We start from the raw sequence: 14,663 nt of genomic DNA on the forward strand, positions 1-14,663 counted from the left end.
TAGATGTGGCAGGCAGGACTCTGGCCGCCACAAATGCCCAGTTATGCAGTACAGCAATAAGCAGCTTCTGTAGCTTGTAGCCAATAAACAGTTCCTCTTTCAACCCCCCCATCTCTCTCCCCCTCCGAACCCCACAGCGAGCTATGCACCCTACCCCCATCACCCAGCCTCAGCTCTCTTTATAGCACACAACATGAAAGCCACACTGCGGAACACAAAACGCAAGGCAGCCCACAAAGCCATGGACACTTGCGATATCGAACTGACCATTAGTTATGTTGACCTATATCTGTCCAGCCCTTTGTGAAGTGGTGGGGTACGATTCCACTAATGGCTGCTTAAGGTTTCTGCCAATTAACTGCCATCAAACAAAAAAGAGTCAAAGTAAACAGAAGCAAAAGAAGAGCCATATCGTCAGGACCTATTACCTCAAGACTTGGTCTTGACCAAAATTACAAGCAACAAGTCATAGAAAGAGAGGCTCCAGAAGTAGGTCAAGGCAGACAGCATTGCAATGCAGAATGACTTGTTTCAAATGGAGACGCTGATAAACAAAAGCCTGCCTGCCCCTAGGGAGAGCACAGCTCAGGGTTTACAGTCTTAGCTGTGCAATTCCCGCACCCCCCAGAACCCCAACCCCCATAACGACAGCACTTCCCCCGGTTGCTATGCCCTCAGTGTGAGGCAAGCATCGAGCACCCCCCTCCAGCCAAGCGTTAGAGTTGCCTGTCACCTAATCAATGTCACTCAGGTCAGTCCATTTTGAGGGCGCCCCTGTTTTATTCACAGCTTTCTTCTCCATCTTCATAACCATGTGTAATTTAACCCATTAGTTCCCATCTCTGCACTCCTGGCTCCTGTGGGAGAAACCATCTCCCCTGGCAGCATTTAGCCCCTACAGTACCTGGTGTGAAGTTTAAGGGCCCTAAAGCACGAGGCACTCCCGTTAAAAGCTCTGTCTGAGCACACAGGGGCCATCATCAACTGCTACCTTCCACTTTCTCCTGTCTTCAGATTACATTTCCCAGGACAGTTAATCATGCTAGAGGGTTTCGAATAAACACTTAATAAAAAAGGTACACGAAAAAGCTTAGGCCTACAATTGTAGGCTTTTGTGTATTTAAAAAAAACTCTATACAAATGTTCATCACAACAAAACTCTTGAAATATTGATAATTTGTTTTAAACTAAATACAAAATAATCAATATTTTGTGGGTTCCCATTTTCCAAACTGATGGAAATCTAACATGACGTTTACCTTGGTCCCTTTCTGTTCCAGAAACACCACCCGCATTGACGGGTAAAAAAACAAAGTAAAAAAAACAAAAAACAAATCTCCGTTATTTTACCAGGTAAGTTGACTGAGAACACATTCTCATTTACAGCAACGACCTGGGGAATAGTTACAGGGGAGAGGAGGATGAATGAGCCAATTGTAAACTGGGGATTATTAGGTGACCATGATGGTTTGAGGGCCAGATTGGGAATTTAGCCAGGACACCGGGCATAACACCCCTACTCTTACGATAAGTGCCATGGGATCTTCAATGACCTCAGAGAGTCAGGACACCTGTTTAAAGTCCCATCCGAAAGCGGCACCCTACACAGGGCATTGTCCCCAATCACTGCCCTGGGGCATTGGGATATTTTTTAGACCAGAGGAAAGAGCGTAAGAATCAGCGTAAGTAACAGAGATGTGTATTTCCATAAAGCAGACTCACACAGGGCAGGCAGGTTGCACCATAAAGCTGTCCTTGCCCTGGGCCCCCAGGCCTCAGGGGCCCCTGTCTTCCCCAGGCAGTGTGAGCCTTCCCTTTCCATCTCTGGTTAAGCCGGGGGAGCCCCACACTCCCGCAGGTCACATGGAAGGACTAAGATCAAACATCTCCTAAGCCACGCTTCAACCAAACATCAACATCAGCGGTCAATGCCTCCAACTAACTACTTAGGCCTGCATAGGAAACTAATCACTATTTAGTGTTCACTAACCACAGGAATTAGGCATCACACTTCTGTCTGTACTCTTTATTTTATCTGATCATTCCAAGGGACATTTAAAATAGTAAGCTATGCCATATTACACAACATGTATTTTGTTGAAATCCTGGTACAATACTCCCAAGACAAGTTACAGGACAATTATAACAAATTGTGAGAAACAATGGATAACATATGCAAATTATTCTAAAAACTCTCCAACAGAACAAATGGGAGTCAGTGAGCAGTGTACTGTCAGAGAACTGAGTCAGTCAGCTTTGTCCAATACTGTCCATCCTGTGAGCTGAACTTGGCAGTTGGACAGTTAGTGTCATCCAGCAAAATGGCATCAGATTGTCAATCCTCAGCACCTTGTCAGAACAGTTCCTCGATGGGGCGCGGGGAAGATACAATAACCCCCACTGTGGCCCCGGGCCCAGGCACATATGCTGCAGCCTGCTCCCGGCTGGCTGGCCGTTTGGAGTGTGTTTGGAGATGTCAAATACTTTCAGGCTGTTGTAAGGTGTGAACTGGACTGGAACAGAACAACTTGGTGGGGGCTCTGCTGTTAGAGCAGGACAAAGGGCACCCCTCATTGGTGTCCATGGAAAACTCCTCCTCTGACGCACAGACAGCATTAACACTATTCATTATCTCTGATCATGGTGCTCTTCTTCTGCCTTACATTTGGTAGAGTATGAGAACATTATTCTGGTAAAGAGATATACTTTTTTCCCTCCTGCTAACCACCCATCTGCCAGGAAAGATGATAAGTATTTCTTTGGTGATGTTCTTTTCTTCTTCTTGGGTCTGTAGACATTACCGAGCAGGTAGAGATCCTAGCTCTGGTATTTAGCATGGCAGCACAGTGATGGGAGCAGGTGCCTAGATATACGAACGTGATTTACTCTAGTCTGTGCCTCCTGCCCTTGTCTGTACTGACACTACTGGCCATTGTCATCGTATCCCAGTCTGCAGAGTCATGGCTGCTGCTGTGAGCTGCCTGTCTTTTGTTGTTGCATCTTCCCCCACAGAGCTGAGAGCAATGGACCGTCGGCCAGCCTGGATTATTCATGAACAGCAGGGACGTGTGGCGGGCGGCTGGAGAGGGCTAGGACGACAGCACCGTCACAGCGTGACTCCCAGCTCAGCTCGTGCATGAGGGATGGTACTCCACAGTCCTCTCTTTCCCTGTCTCTCTGGTATGTGGTGATCACCAAAGCATCCCAATGAGGGGACAAACAGAACAGAGAGAACTACTCTGGGAGGAGGAAGGGGTGGATTAGAGCTGGGGCCAACAGCATTCCTTCCCTCTGCCACGCTGCATCTCCTCACAAACAGCAATACACACACGCTGGATCCATGTGTACTATGAGGAAACACTGCTAAGACATTCACAAAGTTCCACACAGAACTATTGGTCAAAAAGGAAAAGGAAGCTTACAAGTGGCATTTAAAAAGGAAGGCATTATTCCAATGACACATGCAGACAACCATAGAAGGCAACACAGGCAGACGATGCCGCAGGGAAATCCGGGGCACATATTAATTCCTGCTCTCCACAATCCTCCCGCTGTTTACCGTATGATCAATGACTCATAGATCATGAACACAATGCATGAGATCACCTCTCTTTTAAATCATGCTTTTAGTGAGGCTGTCTTTTTGTTCCTGTGCTTCAAGTCAGCCCTACCATTGATAAAGACTTGGGATCCACAGAGTTGGGTTTTTTAAGGGGGTTCTTGAGGGGAGTAGGGGGTGGGCAATTGGCCTGGCTACAGCATCCCCCAAGGTATTGACTCCTATGCCAAGCAAAATGTGCCTTCTCCAAGAGAGGCTGGGCTAATCTGTCAACCTCAGCAAACACATGGTTCAATAACTCACCCCCTCCATTTCTGTACAGTATATCTCCCACTGTAAATCTGCTAAACAACGAGGTTGTTATTCTTCTTTAGGTTAAACAATAGCTCAGTCTGTAGTACTCTAGTGATTTGAACCCTAAAGAACACAAGCACTACAGACTTCAGACAGAAACTCTCCCCTCTGACCATTCCACTTCCGTAACCATCTTTGTTTACAGAGGCAGTGTTGCTTGTATCCTGTTGTGCTGCATTTGTAAATGCTGGGAAAATAATGGATATGGGAAGAGTTGAGGAAAAGTGACCATTGCTGATAGCCGAACAACCAACCAGACAAACAGAAAGATCGGAGGAACAAAGGATTGCTCTTTCTAACATCACATACTGCTTTTCACTCTCGCTGATGTCCGTTTTGTTGCACTAGTGCTTTCAGTGAAGAAGAAATAACGATATTTCAAAGTGATGTCATTACCCGCCTAGGTAGCTTCTGAGTCAGTGCTTACTGGTGTACAGATGGATTTAGTTCCAACAGGATCTCCTTGGTTTAGCCTATTCCTGTGATGTGATATAAATAGCTGCCATGATGTTCCTATCACTGTTGATGTAATGAAAGGAGAACACTACAACTGTACAAGTATAAACAATGGGGGCTGGGTATGTCAATCAATATTCCTGATAGTTTTTTGACATGTGCTAATAAATAAACACATATTGGTTGAGCTAATATGTGAGCAGCACTACAACATCCTGGATCTATTAGTCCTCCTGGAGAGGTGACCACACACTGGACTGGGAGAAGTCTCATTAGGCTTGTCCCTCAGATACTGTGATCCCAAAATACTGGGGCCAACAGCTTTGCCAGTCAAAACAGTGGGCCTCAGATGGGCAGGGCACACAGAGCCTTTTTCCTATCTTGACACATCTGGATGAATAGAGCGACGTGTGCCTGAAGGACGACTCCCCCCACCTTCTAGTTGTGCCACTGGGAAAGGAGCTCTGACTGCATTCCTCTTATTGTTATTCTAATTAGCTTTCGGGAAAATAACTGATGGGCATGCACACACCGACACACACACACACCGACACACACACACACACACACCGACACACACACCGATACACACACCGACACACACACCGATACACACAGTGAGATGGAGAGGCGGAGTGCTCTGGGTGGGGGTAGGGTCGGGGCAGCGGCATGTGAGATGGAGGCCCTGATGTCGCCCAAGGCTTCAGCCAAGGCAGAGGGTGAAACGGCACAATAATCAGGGGGGTAGACGGGAGGGACGGGGGGGGGGGTCTAGCTGAGCCACATACAGTTGTCATTACATGATCCCTGGGAAGAATGCTCCCTAACGCCTCCTCTACTCTCCTCTCAGCACCAGACAGCATTTAGGATCTATTCTCATTGATGAGAATTAAGGAGAATTTTGAGAAATTGTCGGGAGGAATCGATTCTCAAGAGACATTACTGTAATGTAAACTTCTGTATTTCTCACGTCTGTAACGCTACCTTTGGAGGTCGCACACGACACTCGCCCGACAGTTTCCCCCCTCTAAGCAGTGCAGTGTAAACAGAATTTTCTCGTTGAACAGAATTGTCTCATTCATACAGCAAAAATACAGCTGAAATGTATAGACATTTTCATTATATTTGAGAGTTTTATTAAGTTTTCACCTGTTACTTTCTTAAATTGTCGCTTTAGCTATAAAAAAGGGAAGCTCAGTGTTTCCCCCCTTGAATGCTCTGAGCTTCCTTCCTGGTAAGAGGAACGCAGCAAGAAGCTAATCAATTCACCAAATCAAAACCAATTTTATTTGTCACATACACATGTTTAGCAGATGTTATTGTGGGTGTAGCGAAATGCTCGTCTTTCTAGCTCCAACAGTGCAGTAATATCTAACAATTTCACAACAATATAGCAAAGGAATGAAATTGGATGAGCAATGACCAGGGAAATGATCAACATTTTCAGTCACAATTTTGCGTTTACCTCCTATAATGCCTTCCATGATATTGATCAAATGAAGCCTGGTTTGTTATAAGGTGACTTTAATAGGCTGAAGCTGATATTTTCTGTCCGTTTGAGAGGGGTAAACATTCATGTTTGATATGCTAAGGTTACTAGCTATCTAGCTGTGTGGTCTTGCAAGCTACATTTAATATGTGTACAAACGAGAAAATAAACCCTTTATTTGTCTGCACTGGCTTGTGAATTGTCACATTATTCAAGAGTGTAATATGGTTTAGTTGCATTATTCAAAATTGTAGCTAATCTGTTTTAGAGGGAAAGTTGCTTGTTTTGTTAAATCATTTGCAAGCTAACTGGCTAGTCAGTGGCTACTGGCTAAGTTACTGTGATACTGATATTTATGGTCAATTTGGAGCTGCCAAGCAAGAATGTCACGTTGCCAGCCACAACAAAAGGTAAGGCAAGGATGGCATGTAAATTGAAATGTTTACGTACATATTATGTCAAGTGTAATCTCTTCGCGCTTCCTCTCCTTTAATGTCTATCAATGAGAATAGCCCCATAGTTAGCTTCTGGGCAGACCTAAATCCAGATATTTGCTATGTACACTGAGTTTACAAAACATTAGGAACACCTTTTCTTTCCATGACAGACTGATCAGGTGAATCCAGGTGAAAGCTATGATCCCTTATTGATGTCATCAGTGCAGAAGAAGGGGAGGAGACTGGATAAAGAAGGATTTTTAAGACTTGTGACAACTGAGACATGGATTGTGTATGTGTGCCATTCAGAGGGTGAATGGGCAATACAAAAGATTTAAGTGGCTTTGAACGGGGTATGGTAGTAGGTACAAGGCGCACCGGTTTGAGTGTGGCAAGAACTGAAACGCTGCTGGGTTTTTCAGTTTCACGTCTGCATCAAGAATGGTCCCCCACCCAAAGGACATCCAGCCAACTTCACTGAACTGTGGGAAGCATTGGAGTCAACATGAGCCAGCATCCCTGTGGAACCCTTTCGACACCTTGTAGATTCCATGCCCCGAAGAATTGAGGCTGTTCTGAGAGCAAAAGGGCGTGCAGCTCAATATTAGGAAGGTGTTCCTACTGTTTTGTAGACCGAGGTATTTTATTTTTGTTATTTATTTCACCTTTATTTAACCAGGTAGGCCAGTTGAGAACAAGTTCTCCTTTACAACTGCGACCTGGCCAAGATAAAGCAAAGCAGTGCGACACAAACAATACAGAGTTGCACATGGGATAAACAAACGTACAGTCAATAAAGCAAAAGAAAAATCTATATACAGTATGTGCAAATGCATTAAGATTAGGGAGGTAAGGCAAAAAATAGGCCATAGTGGCGAAATAATTACAATTTAGCATTAACAATGGAGTGAAAGATGTGCAGAAGATGAATGTGCAAGTAGAGATCCAGGGATTCAAAGGAGCAAAAAAATAAATAACAATATGGGGATGAGTTAGTTGGGTGGGCTATTTACAGATGGGCTGTGTACAGGTGCAATGATCGGTAAGCAGCTCTGACAGCTGATGCTTAAAGTTAGAGAGGGAGATATAAGACTCCAGCTTCAGTGATTTTTGCAATTCGTTCCAGTCATTGGCAGCAGAGAATTGGAAGGAGAGGCGGCCAAAGGAGGAGTTGGCTTTGGGGATGACCAGTGAAATATACCTGCTGGAGCACGTGCTACGGGTGGGTGCTGCTATGGTGATCAGTGAGCTGAGATAAGGCGGGGCTTTACCTAGCAAAAACGTATTTATAGATGACCTGGAGCCAATGGGTTTGGCGACGAATATGAAGCGAGGGCCAGCCAACGAGAGCATACAGGTCGCAGTGGTGGGTAGTATATGGGGCTTTGGTGACAAAACGGATGGCACTGTGATAAGACTACATCCAATTTTCTTCGTAGAGTGTTGGAGGCTATTTTGTAAATGACATCGCCGAAGTCAAGGATCGGTAGGATAGTCAGTTCTACGAGGGTATGTTTGGCAGTATGAGTGAAGGATGCTTTGTTGCGAAATAGGAAGCTGATTCTAGATCTAATTTTGGGTTGGAAATGCTTAATGTGAGTCTGGAAGGAGAGCTTGCAGTCTAACCAGACATCACCTCACTTCCTGGCATCCAGGACCGCTATACCAGGTGGTGTCAGAGGAAGGCCCTTAAAATTGTCAAAGACTCCAGCCATCCTAGTGATCATGTTCTCTATGCTACCGCACGGCAAGTGGTACCGGAGCGCCAAGTCTAGGTCCAAGAGGTTTCTAAACAGCTTCTACCTCCAAGCCATAAAACTTCTGAACATCTAATCAAATGGCTACCCAGGCTACTTACATTGCCTCCCCCCTCTTTTACGCAGCTGTACTCTCTGTTATTGTCTATGCATAGTCACTTTAATAACTCTACCTACATGTACATATTACCTCAATTACCTCGACTAACCGGTGCCCCAGCACATTGACTCTTTACCAGTACCCCCTGTATATAGCCTCGCTATTGTTATTTTACTGCTGCCCTTTAATTATTTGTTACTTTTATTTCTTATTTTTTGGGGTCTTAAAAAAAAAAACATTGTTGGTTAAGGGCTTGTAAGTAAGCATTTCACTGTAAGGTCTACACCTGTTGTATTCGGCGCATGTGACAAATACAATTTGATTTGATTTGATCATTTGAGTGTCACCCGGATTTCCGTTTACTACGTTACATCTAGTCTATTGGACCAGCAGGGCAAGTCTGAGAGAACAATGCCATCTATTACTGGTCACAAGCATCACCCCTATCATCATCACATACCCACTCCTCGTCCATTAGTCTACATTCACATCTCTTTTGGGCTGGGGGTGATGTCACCAGCTCAAGAGTACAGGAAAATGATATCACTCAACACTGTTTTTGAAATGTTAAGAGCTGCTGTAAATATGATAGGTAAGGACACTGTTTACCGTGACTGTACTGTTAGGAACCTTAGAGCCCATTGGTCCCCCTCTGTCTGGTGTACCCCAGTCTGCCAAATTCAACGCCATCCTCCCCCCATCAACAGCTTAATCTGTTCTCCCTCAAACGGCAGATAGCTCATTAATGCCCAACCGGCCAGCGCAGGGGGCCGCTGTCAGAGGGGGAGGGAGCCTATGCTTGAATTCCGCCAAAGCAATTTGAATATATAATGTGCCAACAAAGATATATTCACAAAATCCTATTCAGTGATTAAAGCATACTTTAATTGCACACACTCAAAATTGATAAACAGAAGGACTGATGTCGCCTATCCGTATTCATCTCTTCGATTTTGCATATGTTCAATTACAACACTCGCTGGCTTGCATATGCCTTACATATGTTTGTGTTTACTTAAGCTACATTCTGTATCAGAGTACTTTATTATTTTCTGATGAAGCGCCATAAAGAACAGTGCAGACAGAGGGAGAACAACTCCACGGCTGCCATAACATCCCCCTTTCCTCATCTCAGCTCTTTCATGTCTACACAGAGACAACAGGCATGGAGACATGGGGCTCCCTCGGGTTCACCAACTCCCCAACCTCCTCCCCCTCTCCAAACAAAGCCTTTTCAGTTGCCAGCCTGACCCAGTAACCTGGCTAGCAGCCTGGGGGTATAGTGTACCCTCTCTTAGGGCCTGTGTGAGCACACAGGCCAGCGTTTGTGTACAGAGCAAAGTCACTTTGGTCAATGCAGGGATTAGAGCAGCTCCTTTTCGACAGGGCCGACCGATTTTGTAGTAAATGTGCAGTAGGCTAGCAAGCAGCGCTGGGGAGGGTGCTTTAGTGCCCGGCTAATCTGGTTGGACACAGGCATCTTTCTTTACTGCTGCTTCACAGGAATGTCTTCTCCCTTTCACTGCCAAGTGTTTCTGTAGATTATGTGCTAGGTCTGACTACACTCAGCATCAAGGATAACATGACACATAGCTACAATTAAACAAACCTGGTTTGCAGTATTTATGCATTAGCATATTATCACATATTTTCCCTGTAGTCAGATAGAATCACAAACATGGTCCTGGAATACTGTGAGAATACCAGCTATATTCTTCCAGTTTTCAGAATAACTGGCAGTACTGTAGTTGTGTAAATAAAGACTCTGTATAAACATTGCTGTAGCATGACTGATTGAATCCAGTTCTAAATCTAACATGGAAAGCTGAAGCATAACAAACCTAAACTCACACATACCACAAATGCAAAGGAGGTCACATTAAACACCGATAGTCCCTTTGCAAGGCAGTCAAGCTATTAATGTATTTATAACGACAAATGTGAGAACAGCTCCATTCTTACTGTATATCTCTAAAAGGCAACAATAACCACTAGCTGAAGAATAGAACAATATCCTCACAACATGTGCAATCTAATCAGGCAGGCCTTCAGGGTTTAGTCAGTGGATGCATGCAACTGAACTGCCCTCTTGTTTCAAGCCATGTTTTTGAATCTCATAAAAAATGCAGTGGAGAAACTGTTACAAATGTGCTGCCTGTACGGCAAATCAGAACTAATTAAAGCATTTAATTTCTGAAGCATTAGAAAGGATGTGCAAAAACACATTCATCTTACCCCCTGGCTCCCCTTGAAGCAAATTGCTGGCTGATTTGTTAAGGATCCCTGGGGAGACAAAAAAAGGAAAGTGGTTATCATGTAATATAACAGACTCAAGCATTGCAGGTAGATACAATACGATTAAACCTAAAATACATCAGGTAAAATTAAATATTGAAATTAAATATTGTTATTTAATAATAAATATTACAAATCTGGTCAAGCTCTGCTAGTAGATATATTTGCTGCGATTACACTCTCAATACCGGCAATTTCTCCCACAGCAATAATTACTTATTCGTCAAGATAAGAATGTATTAAAACAGTGCTACTTAGTTCAGTGGGGCAAATTATACCATTAGCTAACCATCACAATAATTATGGTTTCCCATCCCTTATTTGCCCCAATGACCGAAGTACAACCTCTTAAATGTTAATTCAATAATAAAACAGCCCAGAGATCAATGTTGCTTCACCACTAATCTGCACTGGAATGTCTCTGATTAATCAATCTAGAGCACAGAAAACTTGTTTCACTCAACCAGTTCTCATAGTCAATTGGAAATTGGGGCGGGAGGAAAGGCGATAGAGAGCAAGTGAGAGAGAAAGAGAGAGTGAGATAGAGGGGAGAGTGAGAGAGTGAGAGAGAGGGAAGATACAGAGCAAGTGAGAGAGAGTGAGAGAGAGGGGAGAGAGTGAGAGAGAGGAGAGAGAGTGAGAGAGAGGAGAGAGAGAGTGAGAGAGAGGGGAGAGTGAGAGAGGGAAGAAACAGAGCAAGTGAGGGAGAACAAGAGAGTGAGAGAGAGGGGAGTGAGAGAGAGAGAGAGAGAGAGAGAGAGAGAGAGAGAGAGAGAGAGAGAGAGAGAGAGAGAGAGAGAGAGAGAGAGTGAGAGTGAGGGGAGTGAGAGAGAGAGAGAGTGAGAGGGGAGAGAGAGAATCAAGGACAGCCTCATCACAAAGCTTTTAGAGTAGAATCCCTAATCATTTTCTCAGTTGATTTCTCATCAAAATGACTAAAGGTAGAGGCAGGTTTAAGAAGTAACTCTACCTTTGTTTACAAGTGAGATACATTTTATCAGCCCTTCGTACTGTGACTTGCACAAACCTGCCCTCCATGTACAAAGCTGTCCTCCAAATAAGCCTTTATGTAACTGTAAAGAGGTGACCACACTGTGCATGTTTCAAGTGTTCATGAACAGTCAAGAAGGATCAGTACCTGTATATGACTAGTATGTAACATTGGAGATAACAAAAACGGTTATCTCTGAGGTACTCCTAGCGATGATACAGGGTCAAGAGATAAGAGCCATTATCTGAAAGATACAGCTGCAGCCATGGTCAACAGGCCTGTTTATCTATAGTAGACGGTTTTGGGAGAGGTCATCATGCTGCTCTCTTTCCCTCTGGTCATTGCTCAATAGGCCTACAGCTCGTTTTGTATTTTAAAGGGTAGGCTTATTAGGAATCCATTTGTTTTATGGGTCAGTTGCATGATGAACATTACAGGCTGGCACTTAATTTACTCATACAGAGTGAAACCCACAGAAACTGATAATGACCTGACTTAACAACCTTGTGAAGAAGCATGATGAACTAAATCCCACTGTAGTTATACATGAGCTATACATATTTGGTTAATAAAAACTTGACTTATAAAAAAGCCTATTGAAAAGAGAGCAGACCTCTGTATATATACACTTTGTATCTGTTTACATTCATGTCACTACAGCAGATGTGGGAGTTGCCATGCATTTCCATTGGGAAATGCAACCCATAGTTTAACACCACCTGATGGACCGATGATCTCTGGAATTGGGCGGGCTTCTAAACGTTTAAAGGGCAAAACAATGCACAAGAGCACAGCAACAAAACTTCCCTGTCGCCCGCAACCCAACAAACAACAACGGTCTCGGTGGTTGGGGTGAAACTGACAGAGCCCCCATCCAACTGCTATCCAGATTTACAGCAATTGACTGTAGAGGTATCCGAGTTGTCCCTACTTTTCATAGTTACTATACAACTGCCTGTTGTAGGCTAAGTAAAATACTTAGTACTACTTAAGTAGTTTTTTGGGGGGTATCTGTACAGAAAATATGTATTTTTTACTCCATACATTTTCCCTGACACCCACAACTACTCATTATATTTCAAATGCTCAGGCAGGACAGCAATAGGGTCCAATTCATACACTTATCAATATAACGCATTGTCACCCCTACTGCCTCTGATCTGGCAGGCTCACTAAACACAAATGCTGCGTTTGTAAATTGTGTCTGAGTGTTGGAGTGTGCCCCTGGCTGTCCTTAAATTAAATAAAAATCAAGAAAAGTGTGCCATCTGGTTTGCTTAATATAATGAATTTGATTGACAGCATTTACTTTTACTCAAGTATGACAATGTAGTACTTTTTCCACCACTGTACTTAAGTACATTTAAAACCAGATACTTTGACTTTTACTTGAATAATTTCTATTAAGGTATCTTTACTTTTACTCAAGTATGACAGTTGAGTACTTTTTCTACCACTGACAACAGGCACCAAAGGTATTTTTTATCTGACAAGAAAACACATAGGCTAGGCTACAGTTATTTAGAAATGCTTACTGCATATTATCCATGTCACACAGCCATACGGTTATTAGGCTACACATTTTTCAAAATGATAAACTGCAACATTATCAGAAACCATAACAGCTTATGTAGGCTCTGTTACTTTGAAAGTAACACGATTGCTGGATAGATTTGCAATTTACAATTAATGTTGAGTGCCATTATTCGCAGGTAGGTTAAAGCGCTGATGAGAGCATACATATGGTCTTACGGTATTTATTTTCAAATTCTAAGCATTATTTCTTTGTGTTTCTAAATGACGAATAGATGTTTGGACTATTAAGTCACATAAAAGATGTTACTTCGAAACATCAATGATCACAGAGGCTATAGACTACACTACAAACATGCACCACACGAATGAAAGTTAAAGCAATCGGAGGACATTTTCAAAGCAATTTAAAACAACCTCAAAATGTGTATTGGATGCTGTGGCATAACTTCTATGGTCCCATATAATTAAACAACCATAGACTACTAAAACTGTAAGCTATGCCATCGATCAATAAACCATACATAGCCTACAGTGTTCGCACAGTGTACAACAAGCACAATAAACGATAGGCTACTAGGTCGCTGACACTTTTTGAACTTGATGGAACTTTTTACCCAGTGGTCTACCTCTTTTCATTGCGATTAGACTATTGTCGGAGTGTCCAATTAAACAAACACCCAAGCAAGAGCAAATTAAATCGGATGGGACTTACCTTAAGATTTTGATAGGCTTCGAGCGTTCGAATGGCGGTATCAGTTAGCTTGACGTGATACAGAGTTTTATTTGGAACGTTTTTGTTGATTTTTGCACAGGAGAGCCCATACTGATGCTCCTGTCTCAGCGCTGCCATGTCTACAACTGAGGTAAATTGGCGACATTCTATGTGAAACGTCACTTGGACCTAGGCGGAGTTAACATTGCATGCGTTGCCGTGATCACGTCACACACGCACACACACACACACACACACACACACACACACACTTCATGAACATGTCTTTGTTTTGATATTATAATAACAATGTCAAACTGTATGTTAATTTGGAAGAATGTTTGCAACAGCCATCTTTTCTTCCTACTGAATGAGAAGGAAAAGGAGGTAAAGCTCACTGTTAAAATATACCCTCATCTAGAGAGCCTTTCCCTAATCGACTGAAAGCAATTTGAGGTAGACCTATCACAGAAAAAATGCTGAGTATATAGTATAGGCCTACTGGCTCTATGTCACCAAAATCTTTTGAAAGATTACTTGTGTGGCACAAAAATGCTATGTTTTGGTATGCTTCTATTGTAAATAATAATGAATCATAATCATTGTTATTACTATATTTCATGTGATGATTATTACAATATCATCTCCCTATTGGGTAATAAAAAACAAATATGTTTATAACCTAGGATCCAATTTATTCTACAGCCCTGAAGTCATAATAAATCGCCATATTGAAAACCATGGAAATATGAAATATAGAAAAAAATATTTTAAAAAATATTAAAAATACAACAATATATTCTGTTGATCTGGTGGGCCAATCCCGTGCTCGCAGACAGATTATGTAAAATTGACAGTGATGAAAAACGAGGGAATTTGGGTTAATTAAAGGCATAATCCCTAACAGTCAAGATGCCTGGGCCTTGGATTAATAAGGAGCTCTCTCACAGTCACAAATGGAGTCTTTAATTGCCATA

General features: G+C 42.9%; 1 protein-coding gene across 2 annotated transcripts in view; it reads right to left on the reverse strand.

Moving 5' to 3' along the window:
- LOC129862431 (RNA polymerase II elongation factor ELL2-like) overlaps positions 1–13,842 on the reverse strand; it is a 39,364-nt gene extending 25,522 nt beyond the window's left edge. For both annotated transcript variants that reach the window (XM_055934117.1, XM_055934116.1), the window contains exons 1-2: positions 13,687–13,842; positions 10,388–10,435 (exon numbers count right to left, since the gene is read on the reverse strand). In XM_055934117.1, the coding sequence (XP_055790092.1) occupies positions 10,388–10,435; positions 13,687–13,824 (186 nt within the window). In that variant the 5' untranslated portion in view covers positions 13,825–13,842. The remainder of the gene's footprint in view (positions 1–10,387; positions 10,436–13,686) is intronic.
- Positions 13,843–14,663: the final 821 nt, after the last annotated feature.

This window comes from Salvelinus fontinalis, chromosome 9 (assembly GCF_029448725.1).
Source record: "Salvelinus fontinalis isolate EN_2023a chromosome 9, ASM2944872v1, whole genome shotgun sequence".
NCBI lineage: Eukaryota > Metazoa > Chordata > Actinopteri > Salmoniformes > Salmonidae > Salvelinus > Salvelinus fontinalis.